Source organism: Dermacentor andersoni, chromosome 6, assembly GCF_023375885.2.
Source record: "Dermacentor andersoni chromosome 6, qqDerAnde1_hic_scaffold, whole genome shotgun sequence".
Lineage (NCBI taxonomy): Eukaryota > Metazoa > Arthropoda > Arachnida > Ixodida > Ixodidae > Dermacentor > Dermacentor andersoni.
The window spans coordinates 84,750,103-84,763,304 of NC_092819.1; the positions used below are offsets into that span (position 1 = coordinate 84,750,103).

The 13,202-nt window shown below is 49.2% G+C and overlaps 1 protein-coding gene across 2 annotated transcripts in view; it reads right to left on the reverse strand.

Annotated features, from left to right (window-relative positions):
- Positions 1 to 202: 202 nt before the first annotated feature.
- The window catches only part of LOC126522475 (arylamine N-acetyltransferase / N-hydroxyarylamine O-acetyltransferase-like), a 62,435-nt gene continuing 49,435 nt past the window's right edge, over positions 203 to 13,202 (reverse strand). Inside the window, exons 1-2 of one of the 2 annotated variants that reach the window (XM_072288784.1) lie at positions 6,195 to 6,237; positions 203 to 1,624 (exon numbers count right to left, since the gene is read on the reverse strand). In XM_072288784.1, coding sequence (XP_072144885.1) covers positions 346 to 1,326 — 981 coding nt within the window. In that variant the 5' untranslated portion in view covers positions 1,327 to 1,624; positions 6,195 to 6,237 and the 3' untranslated portion in view covers positions 203 to 345. Of the gene's footprint in view, positions 1,625 to 6,194; positions 6,238 to 13,202 lie in introns of those variants that run through there. The other variant, XM_055066435.2, reaches the window with a different exon arrangement.

A 13,202-nucleotide genomic window follows, 5' to 3' on the forward strand; every position in this document is an offset into this window, starting at 1 on the left:
GGGCCTGGGCTCGAGCTTTTGATGGTAACACATTTGCGATGTGTTCTTTCATCTCGTTGCTCCCATCATAATCATGCCTCCATTGTGACCCCTTTCTTCTCTTCTTCCCCTTCCCTCTCAGAGTAGCAGGCCAGATACTCAACTTTCCGGCCGACCTCTCTGCCTTTTCCAGTCAATAAAATTCTTTGTCTGGGCTCGCTGTGCCATCCTATACTATATTTATCGTGGACGCAACAAGCATATGGTATGTATACATATTTATCGCACAGAAGTTGTTGTTTCAGCTATCTCCTTTTCTATTACATAGCAAAAATAATTTTCGTCACCGCGACGACAACGCTGCAGTTATCCCTCCGGCCACAACGGTTTCTTCAGAAAGAGGTTCTGGCCCAGCCTCAAATTCTCCAGCAGGCCTCGCAAGCGAACACGCAGCGGCGCCACGTCGTCCGCCGCGTTCAGGTTCAGCCTGAACTCATCTCGCAGAATCTCGAGGATGTCGTTCTCGTCCCGCATCACGCGTTTCTCGACGACGCCCTGTATCGGCGACCAGCGCACGAACCGGTCGTTGATGAGCCGCAGCCAAGAGCCGTCGTCCCGGGGCGATCGGCGTCCCACCAAGAGGAGGCGCCGCATCGCGCTGTCCGGGTGGGTCGACGAGTACCAGTTGAGCACGCCGAAGTCGAGCCAGTCGAGGTCGTAGGGCTCGACGACGTAGAAGGCCTTCCAGCCGCCGTCGCTCGTAGGCACCGCGACTTCGACGGCCTCCGTCGCGTCCAAGCTGCGAAGGCGGAACGGAGTCGCGTCGCCTTCCAGGGGCAGCGCCCGGTGCAGACCGCACTGCGCCATGCCGACGTCCACGATGTAGCGCCGGCCGTCGGTCAGCTCGACCAGCAGCACCATGTGGGAGAGGCGCGTGCGCTTGTCCGAGTCGTCGGGAGTCGTGAGACGCAAGCGGGCCGCTCGCAGGCGCACGCTGTAGCCGAGCGCCAGCAGCAGACGGGCGAAGAGCGAGTTGAGCTCGTAGCAGTAGCCTCCGCGGCCGCGTCCAGTCACCTTGCCGAGTACGGCCTCAGCGTCGAGGCTGACACGTCGCTCCAGCAGCACGTCCAGATTCTCGAAGGTGGCGCGCTCTAGGTGCGCCCTGATCAGTCGATCGAGGAAGTCCAAGGTGGGTTCGGAGGGCTTGGAAACTCCCAGGTGCCGGAGGTAGCTCTGGGCTCTTTCATCGGACAGCGGCTCCATCGTTGGCGCCGGTCTTTCGGGAATACGTCGTTGGCTCTGTGGTGACAGACTTGTTCCTGCTCTAGTGTCCAAGCACTGGGTCATACTTCCGAGCTTGTTGTTGTTTCCCAGTGTCCTGACAGAACGCACTATGGGGTATCGGCCGCGAATTCCGAGAGTAAAATAAGAACGCGCGCGGCCACTGTATATCTTCTTCCTCGTAGATTGCCTTCACGTTCTTTTCAGATGCAGCAAGAGTGCAAAGAAGGCAGCATTGCCTGAACAACGGGCTGATCTAAATATACGTTGTCTACGCAAACCGCCCCGTCCGTCGTTTCCTCGTAAGTTATCTGCTCCTCTTAAACTTTGCAAGAAGTTCCCTTCGAAAAGCCGTTTCGTCAACCTGCAATGAAAGACACGGAGAAGAGCGGTCATTCTCAATTTTCTCGTCACAATGACCAACACACTTGCTCGTAGCAACATCGACAACATATTTTAGGTTATGCAAAAAAAGAAAAAGTAAAAAAGAAACTCAGAGTTCGAACTGTGATAGCACAAGCTCTCGTGTTTCGAGTAACGCTTAGAATGTTTCACACGCGGAGCTTTAACTTGACGTAAGCTTAAAAGCTATTGCGCAATATCACTTTCGTTTTATTATCGTAGAAGGCAAGTCATACGAAGAAGAGAAAGCTGCTCCACGTGCAAATGAGATCTGAAAAACAAATGGGAATCTGCAGGGCGAGCAAAAAAAGAAAAGAAAGAAAGGAGGACGGGTCACGAAAGGACAGGCGTGGACACATACAAGAAAAAGAACAAGAAGAAAAAAAGACATGAAATACGCTTGTAAGGCATGTCATCTTGAGGCGGTTGTTAAACGTGCTATATTTCATCGTATTTCAGCGTATTTCAACGTATACTTCAGTACGTCATTTTCATCTGCTATGTCATTAACTTCGTTTACATTAACTGGACACTTACGGGTCAAGTCAGAAGGCTCAGTCCGATCCAAGCGCGTTTACATGCCCTGCCAAGTGAAGTCAAAGCACTATTTGTAGGCAGGTTGACCAAGCGCACGTCAGCGTTCCCATGGCCTGACCACCCGACGACCAGTTCCGGACAAGCCGAATCGACTCTATTTTATTGGCTTGATGTACGCGTAACTTTTCGCAAAACTCGTAGTCGTGCACCCCGCATTACTTTGTATAACGCCAACCCTGGCTGTAGGCGTCACCAACCTAAATAATGGCGATCATTTAGGCACCGGCTACGGTGAAATCCCCTAAGTTGAGTTATTGTATGTGCTACCAAATGTAAAGTGAGTCTATACAGCAACTATTTACAAAAGTGTTACTGTGCACACCTATACTTCTTGCGTCTTATGGCTATCGTTTTTTTCTTCTTGTCTGCCACAGCTTTTGTGAAATTTTAACACTGAGCATTGTGCCATTTTGGTTGTGAATTTCGGTTTCCGGGGGCAGGCGCTCTGTCAGGCTTTTTCGCCTTTTCGCCGGTCACCTAGGCAACAGTATATTTCTTTTCTTTGTTTATAGTTGCCCGACATAAACTTCAAGCTTACAATCTCTACCCGGTAATGATGATGGTGATGATTTATTGGCATCCCCTTTCAAACGGGGATGGGACGAATCGTCACCTAGCCTGCATGATTTACTCAATTAAGTATGTTATTATTGCTGTTTTTTAGCATTCTATTATACATATATTTAATCTTTTCTATTTACCTTGTACCACTGCCCATGCCTGTGATGGATCTGGTCGGATCAGTCTATTCCCTATTTCTTTTTTTTTTACCATTCAACATTTCTCTAAAGCTCTCTTGCTTATCTCGACTGCTGACCGGTTGATACTTCCGTCTACTCTTCTACTTTAAATCCAAGCGCTTCTCGAGGTTGTAGTTTACGTACTCTCGCTATGTGAATCCCTTAGCATTCTATTAGGATGTGCTGAATGGTCTCCGGATTTTTCCTGCATCACACACAGGTCTCGCTTAATTGCGAATATTTGCTGCGGTATGTTTTTGTCCTTATAAAGACAAAGCGTCGACCCTAAAGATAATATCGACACATACCGACTAAAGCAATCACTGCAGATTCCTGGCACCTGATTTTGCTGCCAGTTTTTAGTGTCTGCTCCAAGGCGATGGAGCGAAGCGAAGGGTTGTTTCTGCAGCAACTCCTCGTTACAAAAATATTTGACTAGGTTCGCTGTATGGCCTCCAAGACGCGTCCCTGGCGTGCCGAAGATGTCGGAGGTCATGTTTCCTGAAGTGCGGTGCCTACTTCAGTTGAGGGGCGGCACTGCCTTCTACTTAGGGGTTGCGCGATGCGCTGCCGTACATCTCAGACACTGTTAGGACTAACTTGGGCACAAAATAAAGCACAGTTCAGAACCAAGCAGATCCAGCTACACCAGAGAAGCCTCACAAAAAAAAAAAAAATGAAAGCTTTTGCTGCGAAAAAGCAGAAAATGTCCCTAATAACACCACCGCAGGATTCGATGAAATCCCAACACAGTTTATCAAAAACCTCGGTCCATAGAGCAAGGCGCTGCTGACTGTCATTGAACAAGTGATTAAAACGAAGAAAACTCCAGTTGGTTGGCGTGATAGCAAAATTAACCTCATCTACAAAGGCAAAGCCGATAAGTTTAGGACGAGCTCGTACAGGCCAGTTACGGTAACGTCGGTGCAATATAGAATGGCAATGCAAGCCATAAAATTGGAACTGTCGAAACGGGCGGAAACAAATGATATACTGGAAGAAACTACAGAATGGGTTCAGACCAGGCAGACGTTTAGAATATTTTACTTCTAACCGAATGCATAGAGATTTCAGTAGCTCGGAATAGGCCTTTATGGATAGCTTTTCTACATATTAAGGGAGGCTACGAGAACGTAAACAGGGAGTTGTTATGGCATATTCTCAAGCATGAAGGCATAGATGAAGATTTAGTGGAGTTGCTGAGTGAGATATATAGAAACAACCGAGTAAAAATTGTATGGGAAGGCCGAAGTTGAAATGAAGTGGTGGAAGTTCGCCAAGGAATAAAGCAAGGATGTCCTCTGTCTCCGTAGTTCACGCTTTATGTTAAGGGCATAGAAAGACAACTGGAAAACAGTCAATTCGGATTTCATTTATCATAAACGCGCATGGACAAATGGTGCAACAGAGGGTGCCTGGACTGGTATATTCGGACGACGTAGTGCTGCTGGCGGACAATGCAAGAGAGTTACAAACACGTGCAAATATGTGTGGCAACGCAAAGAAATGTCCAGGCCTTTCATTTACCTCCGACAAATCGGGAATTATGGCCTTTAATGAAGAGTGGAGTAGCTAGGTGGCGCCAATGCAACAGCCAGTCATACCCATAGACAAGCAAAATACATATGAGTATGCATAAAGGATGAAAAGACTTAGTCAAGCACCCACCAAGATAACCTGAAAATAAAAGGGATGCGGAATGCAGCAATAAAGAAACATATAGGGCATTTGGGGGCCGCAATAAATATGAGGTGGTTCGCGGAATCTGGAAAGGAGTCATGGTGCCAGCGCTGACGTTCGCAAATGCCATTCTGTGCCTAAAATGGGATATCTTGTCGGGGTTGGAAGTTAACCAAAGATCGTTGGGCCTGTTGGCTTTGGGAGCCCATGGCAAAACCACAAACGAGGCAGTGTAATGTGACATGTGTAGGGCCTCGTTTGAAGTCAGGGAAGCGCAGAGCAATATTAGTTGTGAATAAAGACTAAGGAACATGATCAAAATAAATGGGCGGCTAAAGTGCACAAGTATCTGTACCTAAAACACGTGGACAGAGAATGGCGGAAGCGGTCAAGAAAGCTGGCAATTGTTACGAACGGCCTGCAGAGGTGCCGACGTGCAAAGTTTTCCCAGCCAGCCGCAGCCGCGGGGGCGGCGTTCTTCGGGGAAGCGACCGTCGTCCCCAGCCGACCGGCGCCGGGATGTCTGCTGCGGCGACAACCTGCTTTGTGAAGACAAGAATGAGCCGCGTCAACAGGGGGACGGCGCCGAGATGTCTGGACGTGGTCGGCGGAGCAACTACTGTTAGTGGAGTCGCCGCCGCCTTCATGGTCTGTTTGGAGCAGGGGAGCTCCTGGGAGATATTTTGCAGTGGCGTCTCACGCAGCTTAGAAGCCGTCTATCAATGGACAGACGCGGCGGCCATTGTCTGCGGAGTCGACTCTGGGATAAAGAGGCGCCTGCTCGGAGCAGCGCCGTGTCTGCGAGAACCCACTCACCTCGGCGTGGTCGGTGCAACCTGTGCGGAAGTGAGTGCATAAACCCTCCCTCCCTCTCAAAGGCGGGTCGGCTACAATGATTTTGGACGCTCCGAATCGGTCGGCGGTGAACTGCCGTTTTTCCTCAACTAGGGATCTAGGGAGGACAGAGTGTATTTAAGGAGCCGTTGGCGGCTCCTCAGTGTGCATTTTCTCTCAGTCATGCTAGACTGATGAACTGTAACGTTCTCATGTAGATACTGTAATTAAATCCCATATTCCTCGTTCTCGATGAGAACAAGTCTCTCCCTTCAACAACGTCCTCAGCGTGGATAAGTTGGACGACGGCATGGGCAAGCTACCATCTATTTCATGCCTGACTCCAACCATTACACAACCAAGTGCAGGATAATTGAAAGTGCAGATAGACAACCACGAGGAATCGGAAAGAAAGTGAGAGAAACGGAGACGCGAATTGCATGCAAAGAATGGAAACGAAAAAGACCATGGAGATTTACAAGAATGAGAAAAAAGAAATTATAAAGGAAAATTTGTACGATAACACGAAGGGAAGTGCCTTGCTATTTGAGGTTCGAGCTGGTTGCCTAACAGGTTAAGGTTCCGCACCATTTTGCGCGAAATCTAAACTGAGAGCGCCAAGAGGGCGTCAGAGGGCACACACCTGTCTCCTCGTTGCACAGCAACAACCTGCAAACATACCTAAAGTTGGAGGAGCTGCTGTGATAGCTCAGTGCGATGGCGTTGGGCTGCTGAAAAAGAAGAGAGAGAAACATTCTGGGGTTTGTACGTGCCAAATCCACGCTATGATTATGCGGCTATGATTAACGCTATGATTATCGTAGTAAGGGACTCCAGGTTAATTCTAGCCACCTAGGGTTCTTAACGTGCACCCGATGCACGGTACACAACTTTTTTTTTCTTTCATTTCGACTCCATCGTAATGCGGCCGCCGGGGCCGGGATGTGATCCCGGAACTACGGGCTTAGCAGTCAGGGGCGTAGCCAGGGGGGGGGGACTTATGGGGCTTCAGCCCCCCCCCCCGAAATTTTTTCGTGCTGTCCATGCAGCACCCACCAAAGCAACCCCCGGCGCCGGCAATAATTCAGGATTTTGTCTAGAACGTCTTTTTCACGCTCGAAAAGACATTTCACCGCGAAAATTGAGAACTCGGGCTGGACCTCGCGGCAACACCCATGCACCGGGAGTCATGTAACGCAAGCAGCCCCATCCGAGTTCAAAGTTTCAAGGGCGTTTTGATGGCGAACGGGCTCGCCGCGGAATCTACACTCTATCATGGAATCTACGGAGTGCGTGGATGTCAATTCCGGAACTTTATGGGTATAAAGTTCCCATAAACTTTTCATGTGAAAGGTGCATTGACATTTCCAAACAGGTGCTTTAGATTTTCAATTGCGGAACGTTGTGGGTTTAATGTTCGTATAAATATTTGACGCCAAAGGTGCATTGACTTTTCCAAAGTCTTACATCGGAACATACAAGACAAGCCAAACCAACACACTATCAGACAAGTTGACAAAGCCTGCAGCGAGGTCCGAGGAGAGTAAGCGTTGTGGTGGTTCATTTGTGCCGTCATGTCACATAAAAAAATATCAACATTTTTTTCCACCTGCGCCAAAGCATCCATGTGCAGACACTAAAGCCAGCCAAGGTAACTACGTCCTTATTTATTTTTTCTACTTTGACTTCTATTTGTGACGACACATTCAGCTTCATTTTTTTTTTTGTTGTTGTTGTTCTCGCTACCCTACTCGCGGGCTGCCAGAGCCAGCCAGAGCGCATGCGTTTTTCTTGTGTTGCCCCGACCACCACGCGGCGAACTTTGGTGCGGGTTCGGTTTTCTCTGGCCGAGTGCGTTTTCTCCTGGCAGAGTTTTGGACGCTTTCTAGCTAGCAGACGAGAAAACGAAACAATGGTCGCTGCCGCCATGACTGTGGGGACTCGACGGATTGCACCGCGCTCGCTTGAATGCAACCTCTCCAGAAAGTCTTGTCTCGCCAGTGTAGGATACCGAGCAGTATGCGCGTGGTTCTTGGTGGATCTCGCGTTTTCTTCGGTATTCCCTTGGTAGCCACATTATGTACCCAAGGTAGGCATTCGATTGTGACGAACATACTTTCCTTTGCGGTTTTTTCATTTCGGTGTCCCCGCCCCACAAAAGGGGAAAAAAAAAACATTGTTGCGACGCAGCGAATTGTCGCATGGTGAAAGTTCGATTTTGTTACTTCTTTTGCGGTAAGTAATGGGCCATGGGACGCTTCAGTTGCCCGATACTCTTATTAGATTATTGCGATAGCAATTATATGGACACTCTAGCGCATTCCTGTCATCGCCATCGCCCTCATGTTTCGGATAAAGTCTAAAGGCGATAACATCGTGACCGCGTTCCGCATGCTCTATGTGCCAGTAAAAGCGTGAGGGGGGGGGGGGGGGTGTTGGCTGAGCCGACGATGGTGGCTCAATCTTGTGTGCGCAAGGGAGAAAAGTAAGGAGCAAGCGCGCCGCCTTCCGTCGCGTGCGATACATCAGGGGGAGTGGATAGAATCGGGGCGAGATCTAGGATTCTGTGAATCTGTGATTGCACAACATGTTTATTTGCCTTGTTTGACGCATTATATACCGTGACTTTTTCTCAGATACGTAGATTTATTGGAGACTAATACGTATGTTTAAATATCTTGTTGCGAGGTTTTGTGCATACGTGTAGTGAGCTTTGTTTCCAGTGGCACGTTCTTTCCCTTTATCAAGCTGTATCTTCGCATTTGTATATTCCATTGTATCTTCGCATTTCTAATGTATGAGGGCAAGTCAAATAAAAGTGAGCCTACCTACCCCGCGCAATAATGATTTGGTTCACTATCTGCGAGGCATGCGCCTAGCACACAGGCATCTCTGTACTCACTTGATTCAACATTAAGTCTTCGAGCGCCATCACAGCTTCGCCGTGGAGACGCCACGCTTTTGCATCGACTGTGGTTGGGCGTTGCCTTTACCAAAGCCTATGCGTTCCGCATAGGGATGACCGACACCCCAACCTGTGACCACTGCGGCCATGAAGAATCAACTGAGCATATTTTGTGCGCCTGCCCGCAGTACAGTCCACAGAAAAAATGCTTTCGCCACGAACTTGACCAGCTGGACGACCAACCGCTATCGCAAAAAAGTATTCTATACCATCGAAGGGACCTAACGTCACAGATGAAGGCCGTGCAAGCGCTATTAAGCTTTTTGCGATCCACCGGCCCTTGCGAACGCGTTTAACTGGAACGCCTTTTGTGTGTGTGTGTGTGTGCCTCCTTGTTTGCGTGTTTCTTTTTTGTTTTTTAAGCGTTTTCCTCTCTGTCATCTTTCTAACCCCTATCTCCCATCCCCAATGTAGGGTAGCAAACCGGAGACTGATATCTGGTTAACCTCCCTGCCTGTCCTCTTTATTCTCTCTCTAATTTACAAAAGTGACACGCAGGTATGAGGATAAATGTTCTTTAATGCTCTCATACACTGGGTTGAACATGGTTGCGTGACGTAATGGACGCTCCAGAAGTTGAGCAGCATGGTGCCGTGAGGTTTTTGACAGCTGAAGGCGTTTCCCAAAAAGAAATTAGTCGCCGTGTGGCTGCCGTGTACATTGAACATTGCATTTCATTGGCCACTGTGAAGCGTTGGAAGAAATGGTTCAATGAAGGACGTGAAAGTTGCAAAGACGATCTGAGACCGGGCCAAAGCCATCGTGCAATCACTCCTAACAAAATGGCAAATTAAGGTTGATGAGCTGATGAGACAAGAACGGAGGATAAGCATCGATGAACTGGCAGAGCGTCTGAACATCAGTCACGGTTCGGTTCACGCCATAATTCATTAACATCTGGGTTATCGGCTCTTGTGTACGCAATGGATGCCGAAGATTTTGAACCACCGCCAGAAGGCGAAGAATTTCGGCGCTGCCTTGACTTATCTGATCTGGTATGACAATGAGGGCGACGACTTCTTGTCTGCAATTGTGATCGGGGCCGAACCATGGTGCCACGATTACGAGCCTGAAACACGACGGCAAAGCTTACAGTGGGGTGGTGGTGGTGGTAAAAACTTTAATTCGTCAACAGAAAATGATTTATGAGTTTAGATGTGGGAAGTCATGATGGCTTCGTGAGGTGGCCGTCAGACCGTGTCTTACGGCGACTTCTAAAGCCCAGGTCACGGCCCGCAGTTGAACCGCGGGTTCCGAGCTGGTCACCGCAGCCTCCCACTGCTCTCGGTTGGATAGCTGCCATTCGGCTCTAGGTTTGAGCTCAGGGCATCCGTGTAAGATGTGTGCTAAATCGGCTTTGTCGGCCTCGCATAGCGTACATTCGGGGGAGTGTGTCCCTGGGTAGACTATGGATAGTTTGTACGGGTTGGGGAAGGTGTGTGTTTGGAGTTGCCTCCACGTCGCCTGCTGGTTTTTGGTTAAGGAATTGTCAGGGGGTGGGTATTCGAGTCTTTCGTTTTTATAGTATTGCGTAATTTCGTGGTAGGTTATCATGCGCTCTTTTGCTCCTCGCAGGATCGGTTGGCTCACTGCCCGGTTGACGAGTCCTCGGGCGAAATTGTGAGCCGCTTCGTTCCCGGGATGGGACGAGTGCGCAGGGATCCAGATGATTTTGATCTGGCGGGGCGTGAAATGTACTTTCTTTAGAATTTGTAGCGCCGGTTCGTGGGTTCTGCCTTTGGCAAAATTACGCACTGCCGTCTTGGAGTCGCAGAAAATTATTCTGGCTGCGGTATTTGTGATAGCTATTGCTATCGCGGCTTCTTCCGCTTCTTCCGCGTGCCTTCCAAAAATGGTGACCGCGGTGATTGGTTTGAGGTCGTTTCCTACTACCCCTGCGGAGAAAGCGTCGCGTTCTCCGAGTTCGGCTACATCTACGTATACCGCCTCCTCGTAGTTTGCATAGTGTTTCTGGAGTGCTTTGGCCCGGGCCTGTCTCCGTTTGCTGTGATACTCCGGATGCATGTTCTTTGGGATTGGGTCAACCCTGAGGCGATTGAAGATGTCTCTGGGTATGGGCCCGACGTTTGTTTGAGTGCTGTGGTACGGGATGCTTAGTTTCCTTAGGATGTGTCTTCCCGCAGGTGTCTTGGTTAATCTTCCGTATTGGGCTGTTCTGTGTGCTTCAACTAGTTCGTCCAGCGTGTTGTGGACGCCCATTTTCAGAAGTCTCTCGGTGGATGTGTATCTCGGCAGGTGGAGCGCCGCCTTGTAGGTTTGTCTTATCAGGCAGTTTACCTTTTCCTTCTCCGCTTTATACAGGTTGAGATATGGGAGGGAGTACACGAAACGGCTGAGCACGAAAGCCTGGATTAGACGCCTAAGATCCACTTCCTTCATCCCAAAGTGTTTGTTGGCGATGCGTCGGATCAAACGGTTGGTTTGGTTCACGCATGCCGTAAGTTTGCTGATAGTCACTGTGTTTTTGCCGTTGTTTTGTAGGTGCATACCTAGTATCCGGATCGTTTGGACCTCGGGAACTAGGGTGCCGTCCACGTATACTTCTATAGGGACTGAGGTTTTTGTATGGCCTCGTGGATTATATCTCATGACTAGAAGTTCAGATTTTTGCGGGGAGCACGATAATCCGATCTTTCTGGCGTGTTCCGAGACTACGTCTGCTCCAGTTTGCAGTAGGTGCTCGATCTCTCCGTCGTTCCCTTTGGTTACCCAGAGTGTAATGTCGTCTGCGTATAGGGAATGCGATAGGTTTGGTATTCCTTCGAGCAGCTGTGCCATGGATATGAGCGCGACATTGAAAAGGAGGGGTGAGAGTACCGATCCTTGCGGCGTTCCTCTGCTTCCCAGTGTGAAAGGGTCGGATGTGAGTGACCCGAAGTGTATTTCCGCCGTCCTAGCGGATAGGAAGGCTTTGACGTAGGTGTGGGCTCGCTCGCCTACTCCTAGATTTGAAAGGGCTTCCGTGATAGCCTCGTGCTTGATTTTGTCGAATGCTTTGGTTAAATCCAGAGCTAGGATTGCTTTGGTTCGTTTGCTGTGAATAGGGTTAATGACCTCCTCCGATAGTCTAAGCATGAGGTCTTGTGTGGAGAGGTGTTGTCTAAAGCCCAACATTGTGCTGGGGAAGAGTTCGTGCTTGTCCATGTGTTCTTGCAGGCGACCTAGAATCACGTGTTCTAGCAATTTGCCCAGGCATGAAGTGAGGGAGATAGGTCTCAAATTTTGTATTTGTAGGCTCTTCCCTGGTTTCGGTATGAAGGTTATCTTTGCGTGTTTCCACGCTGCCGGCAGCTTGCCCTTTTCCCAGCATTGGTTGAAGTGTTGTGTGATAGCTTTGATTGATTCCTCATCCAGGTTTCTCAAGGTTCGGTTTGTGATTCCGTCCGCTCCCGGGGCAGAGGATGTGCGGAGTTTGTGTAGCGCCGCCCTCACCTCCGCCGTCGTTATTTCCTCGTCCATTCCTGGATTCGGAGGTCCTTTGTATTCGGGAAGCGTCTCCTTGTCGGAGGTATCTACATATCTACTCCTGAGTTCGTCGAGGAGTTCGTCGTCTTGAAGGGGGTGTTCGTGTATAATGTGGCTGATGTTCTTGTTATGTGCCGTCTTACAATTTTCAGGGTCTAGGACGTACCTGAGTAGGTGCCACGTGTCTTTTAGACCCAGTTTTCCATTCATCTGGTCGCATGTTTGACCCCATTGTTGTTTGACCAGCTCCTGTGCGTGGTGTTCTATTTCTTTAACTAGGCGAGTAATTTTGAGCTTCAGTCTTCTGTTGTGTTTTTGTTTGAGCCATCTCTTTTGAAGGCTTTCGTGTGCTTGCCACATGTGTAGTAGTCTGTTGTCTATTGCGTGTGTTTCTGCTGTGACTGGTATGCTTTTGGTCGCGGTTTTGACGTCCTTGCCTAGCTGTTCAACCCATTTGTCGAGGTCGTCTATGGTGGTGGGTTCGTCTCGTGCTCTGATGAGTCTAAATTTGTCCCAGTCGGTGATCGTGATCTCTTTCCGCCCTTTCTTCTTTAGCGATGTGGCCGGGATGGTGGTTTCGATTATATAATGATCGCTGCCTAGGCTACAGGCGGTGTTCCTCCATTTCCCTTCTCCCACGTTCTTACTGATCGTGAGGTCGGGGCTGGTGTTCATCTGCACACTGTTTCCTATTCGCGTGGGTTGTAGCGGATCATTCAGTAATGTTAGGCCTTCGTCTTGTATGTAATTCCATATGGCGGTGCCCTTCTTGTTGTTTATTTTGTAGCCCCAGGCCGTGTTCCTGGCGTTAAAGTCGCCTACTATTAATAGCGGCTTGTGTCCACAGAGCCTGAGTGTTTTGTTAACTGCCTCTATTATCGGGGGGTGGTTCGATCTGGGGGCGCTATATATGTTGAGAAGAAATAGGCTCGCTTGTCCTTTTTTCTGTGGAATTATTTCCACGAGGAGGCAGTCCGCGTCCTTCGTGTCTATTTCGTGTTCGACAGCGGTCAGGTTTCTGTGGACCAAGACGGCCGCACGCGGGTTCTGCGCTCCCGTTTTTTCGTACGTTTTGTAGTTCCTGAGTTTGGCTTTAGTTAGCGTTTCTTGCAGTGCTATGATGTCCGGTATTTCCGGCTTGTCTAAGTTTTGGATGTGGAGTTGTAGGTTCTCCCGCTTTGGGCGGAAGCCCCTGCAGTTCCACTGCCATATTTTGATTTCCTTAAGGTTTCCCTCCA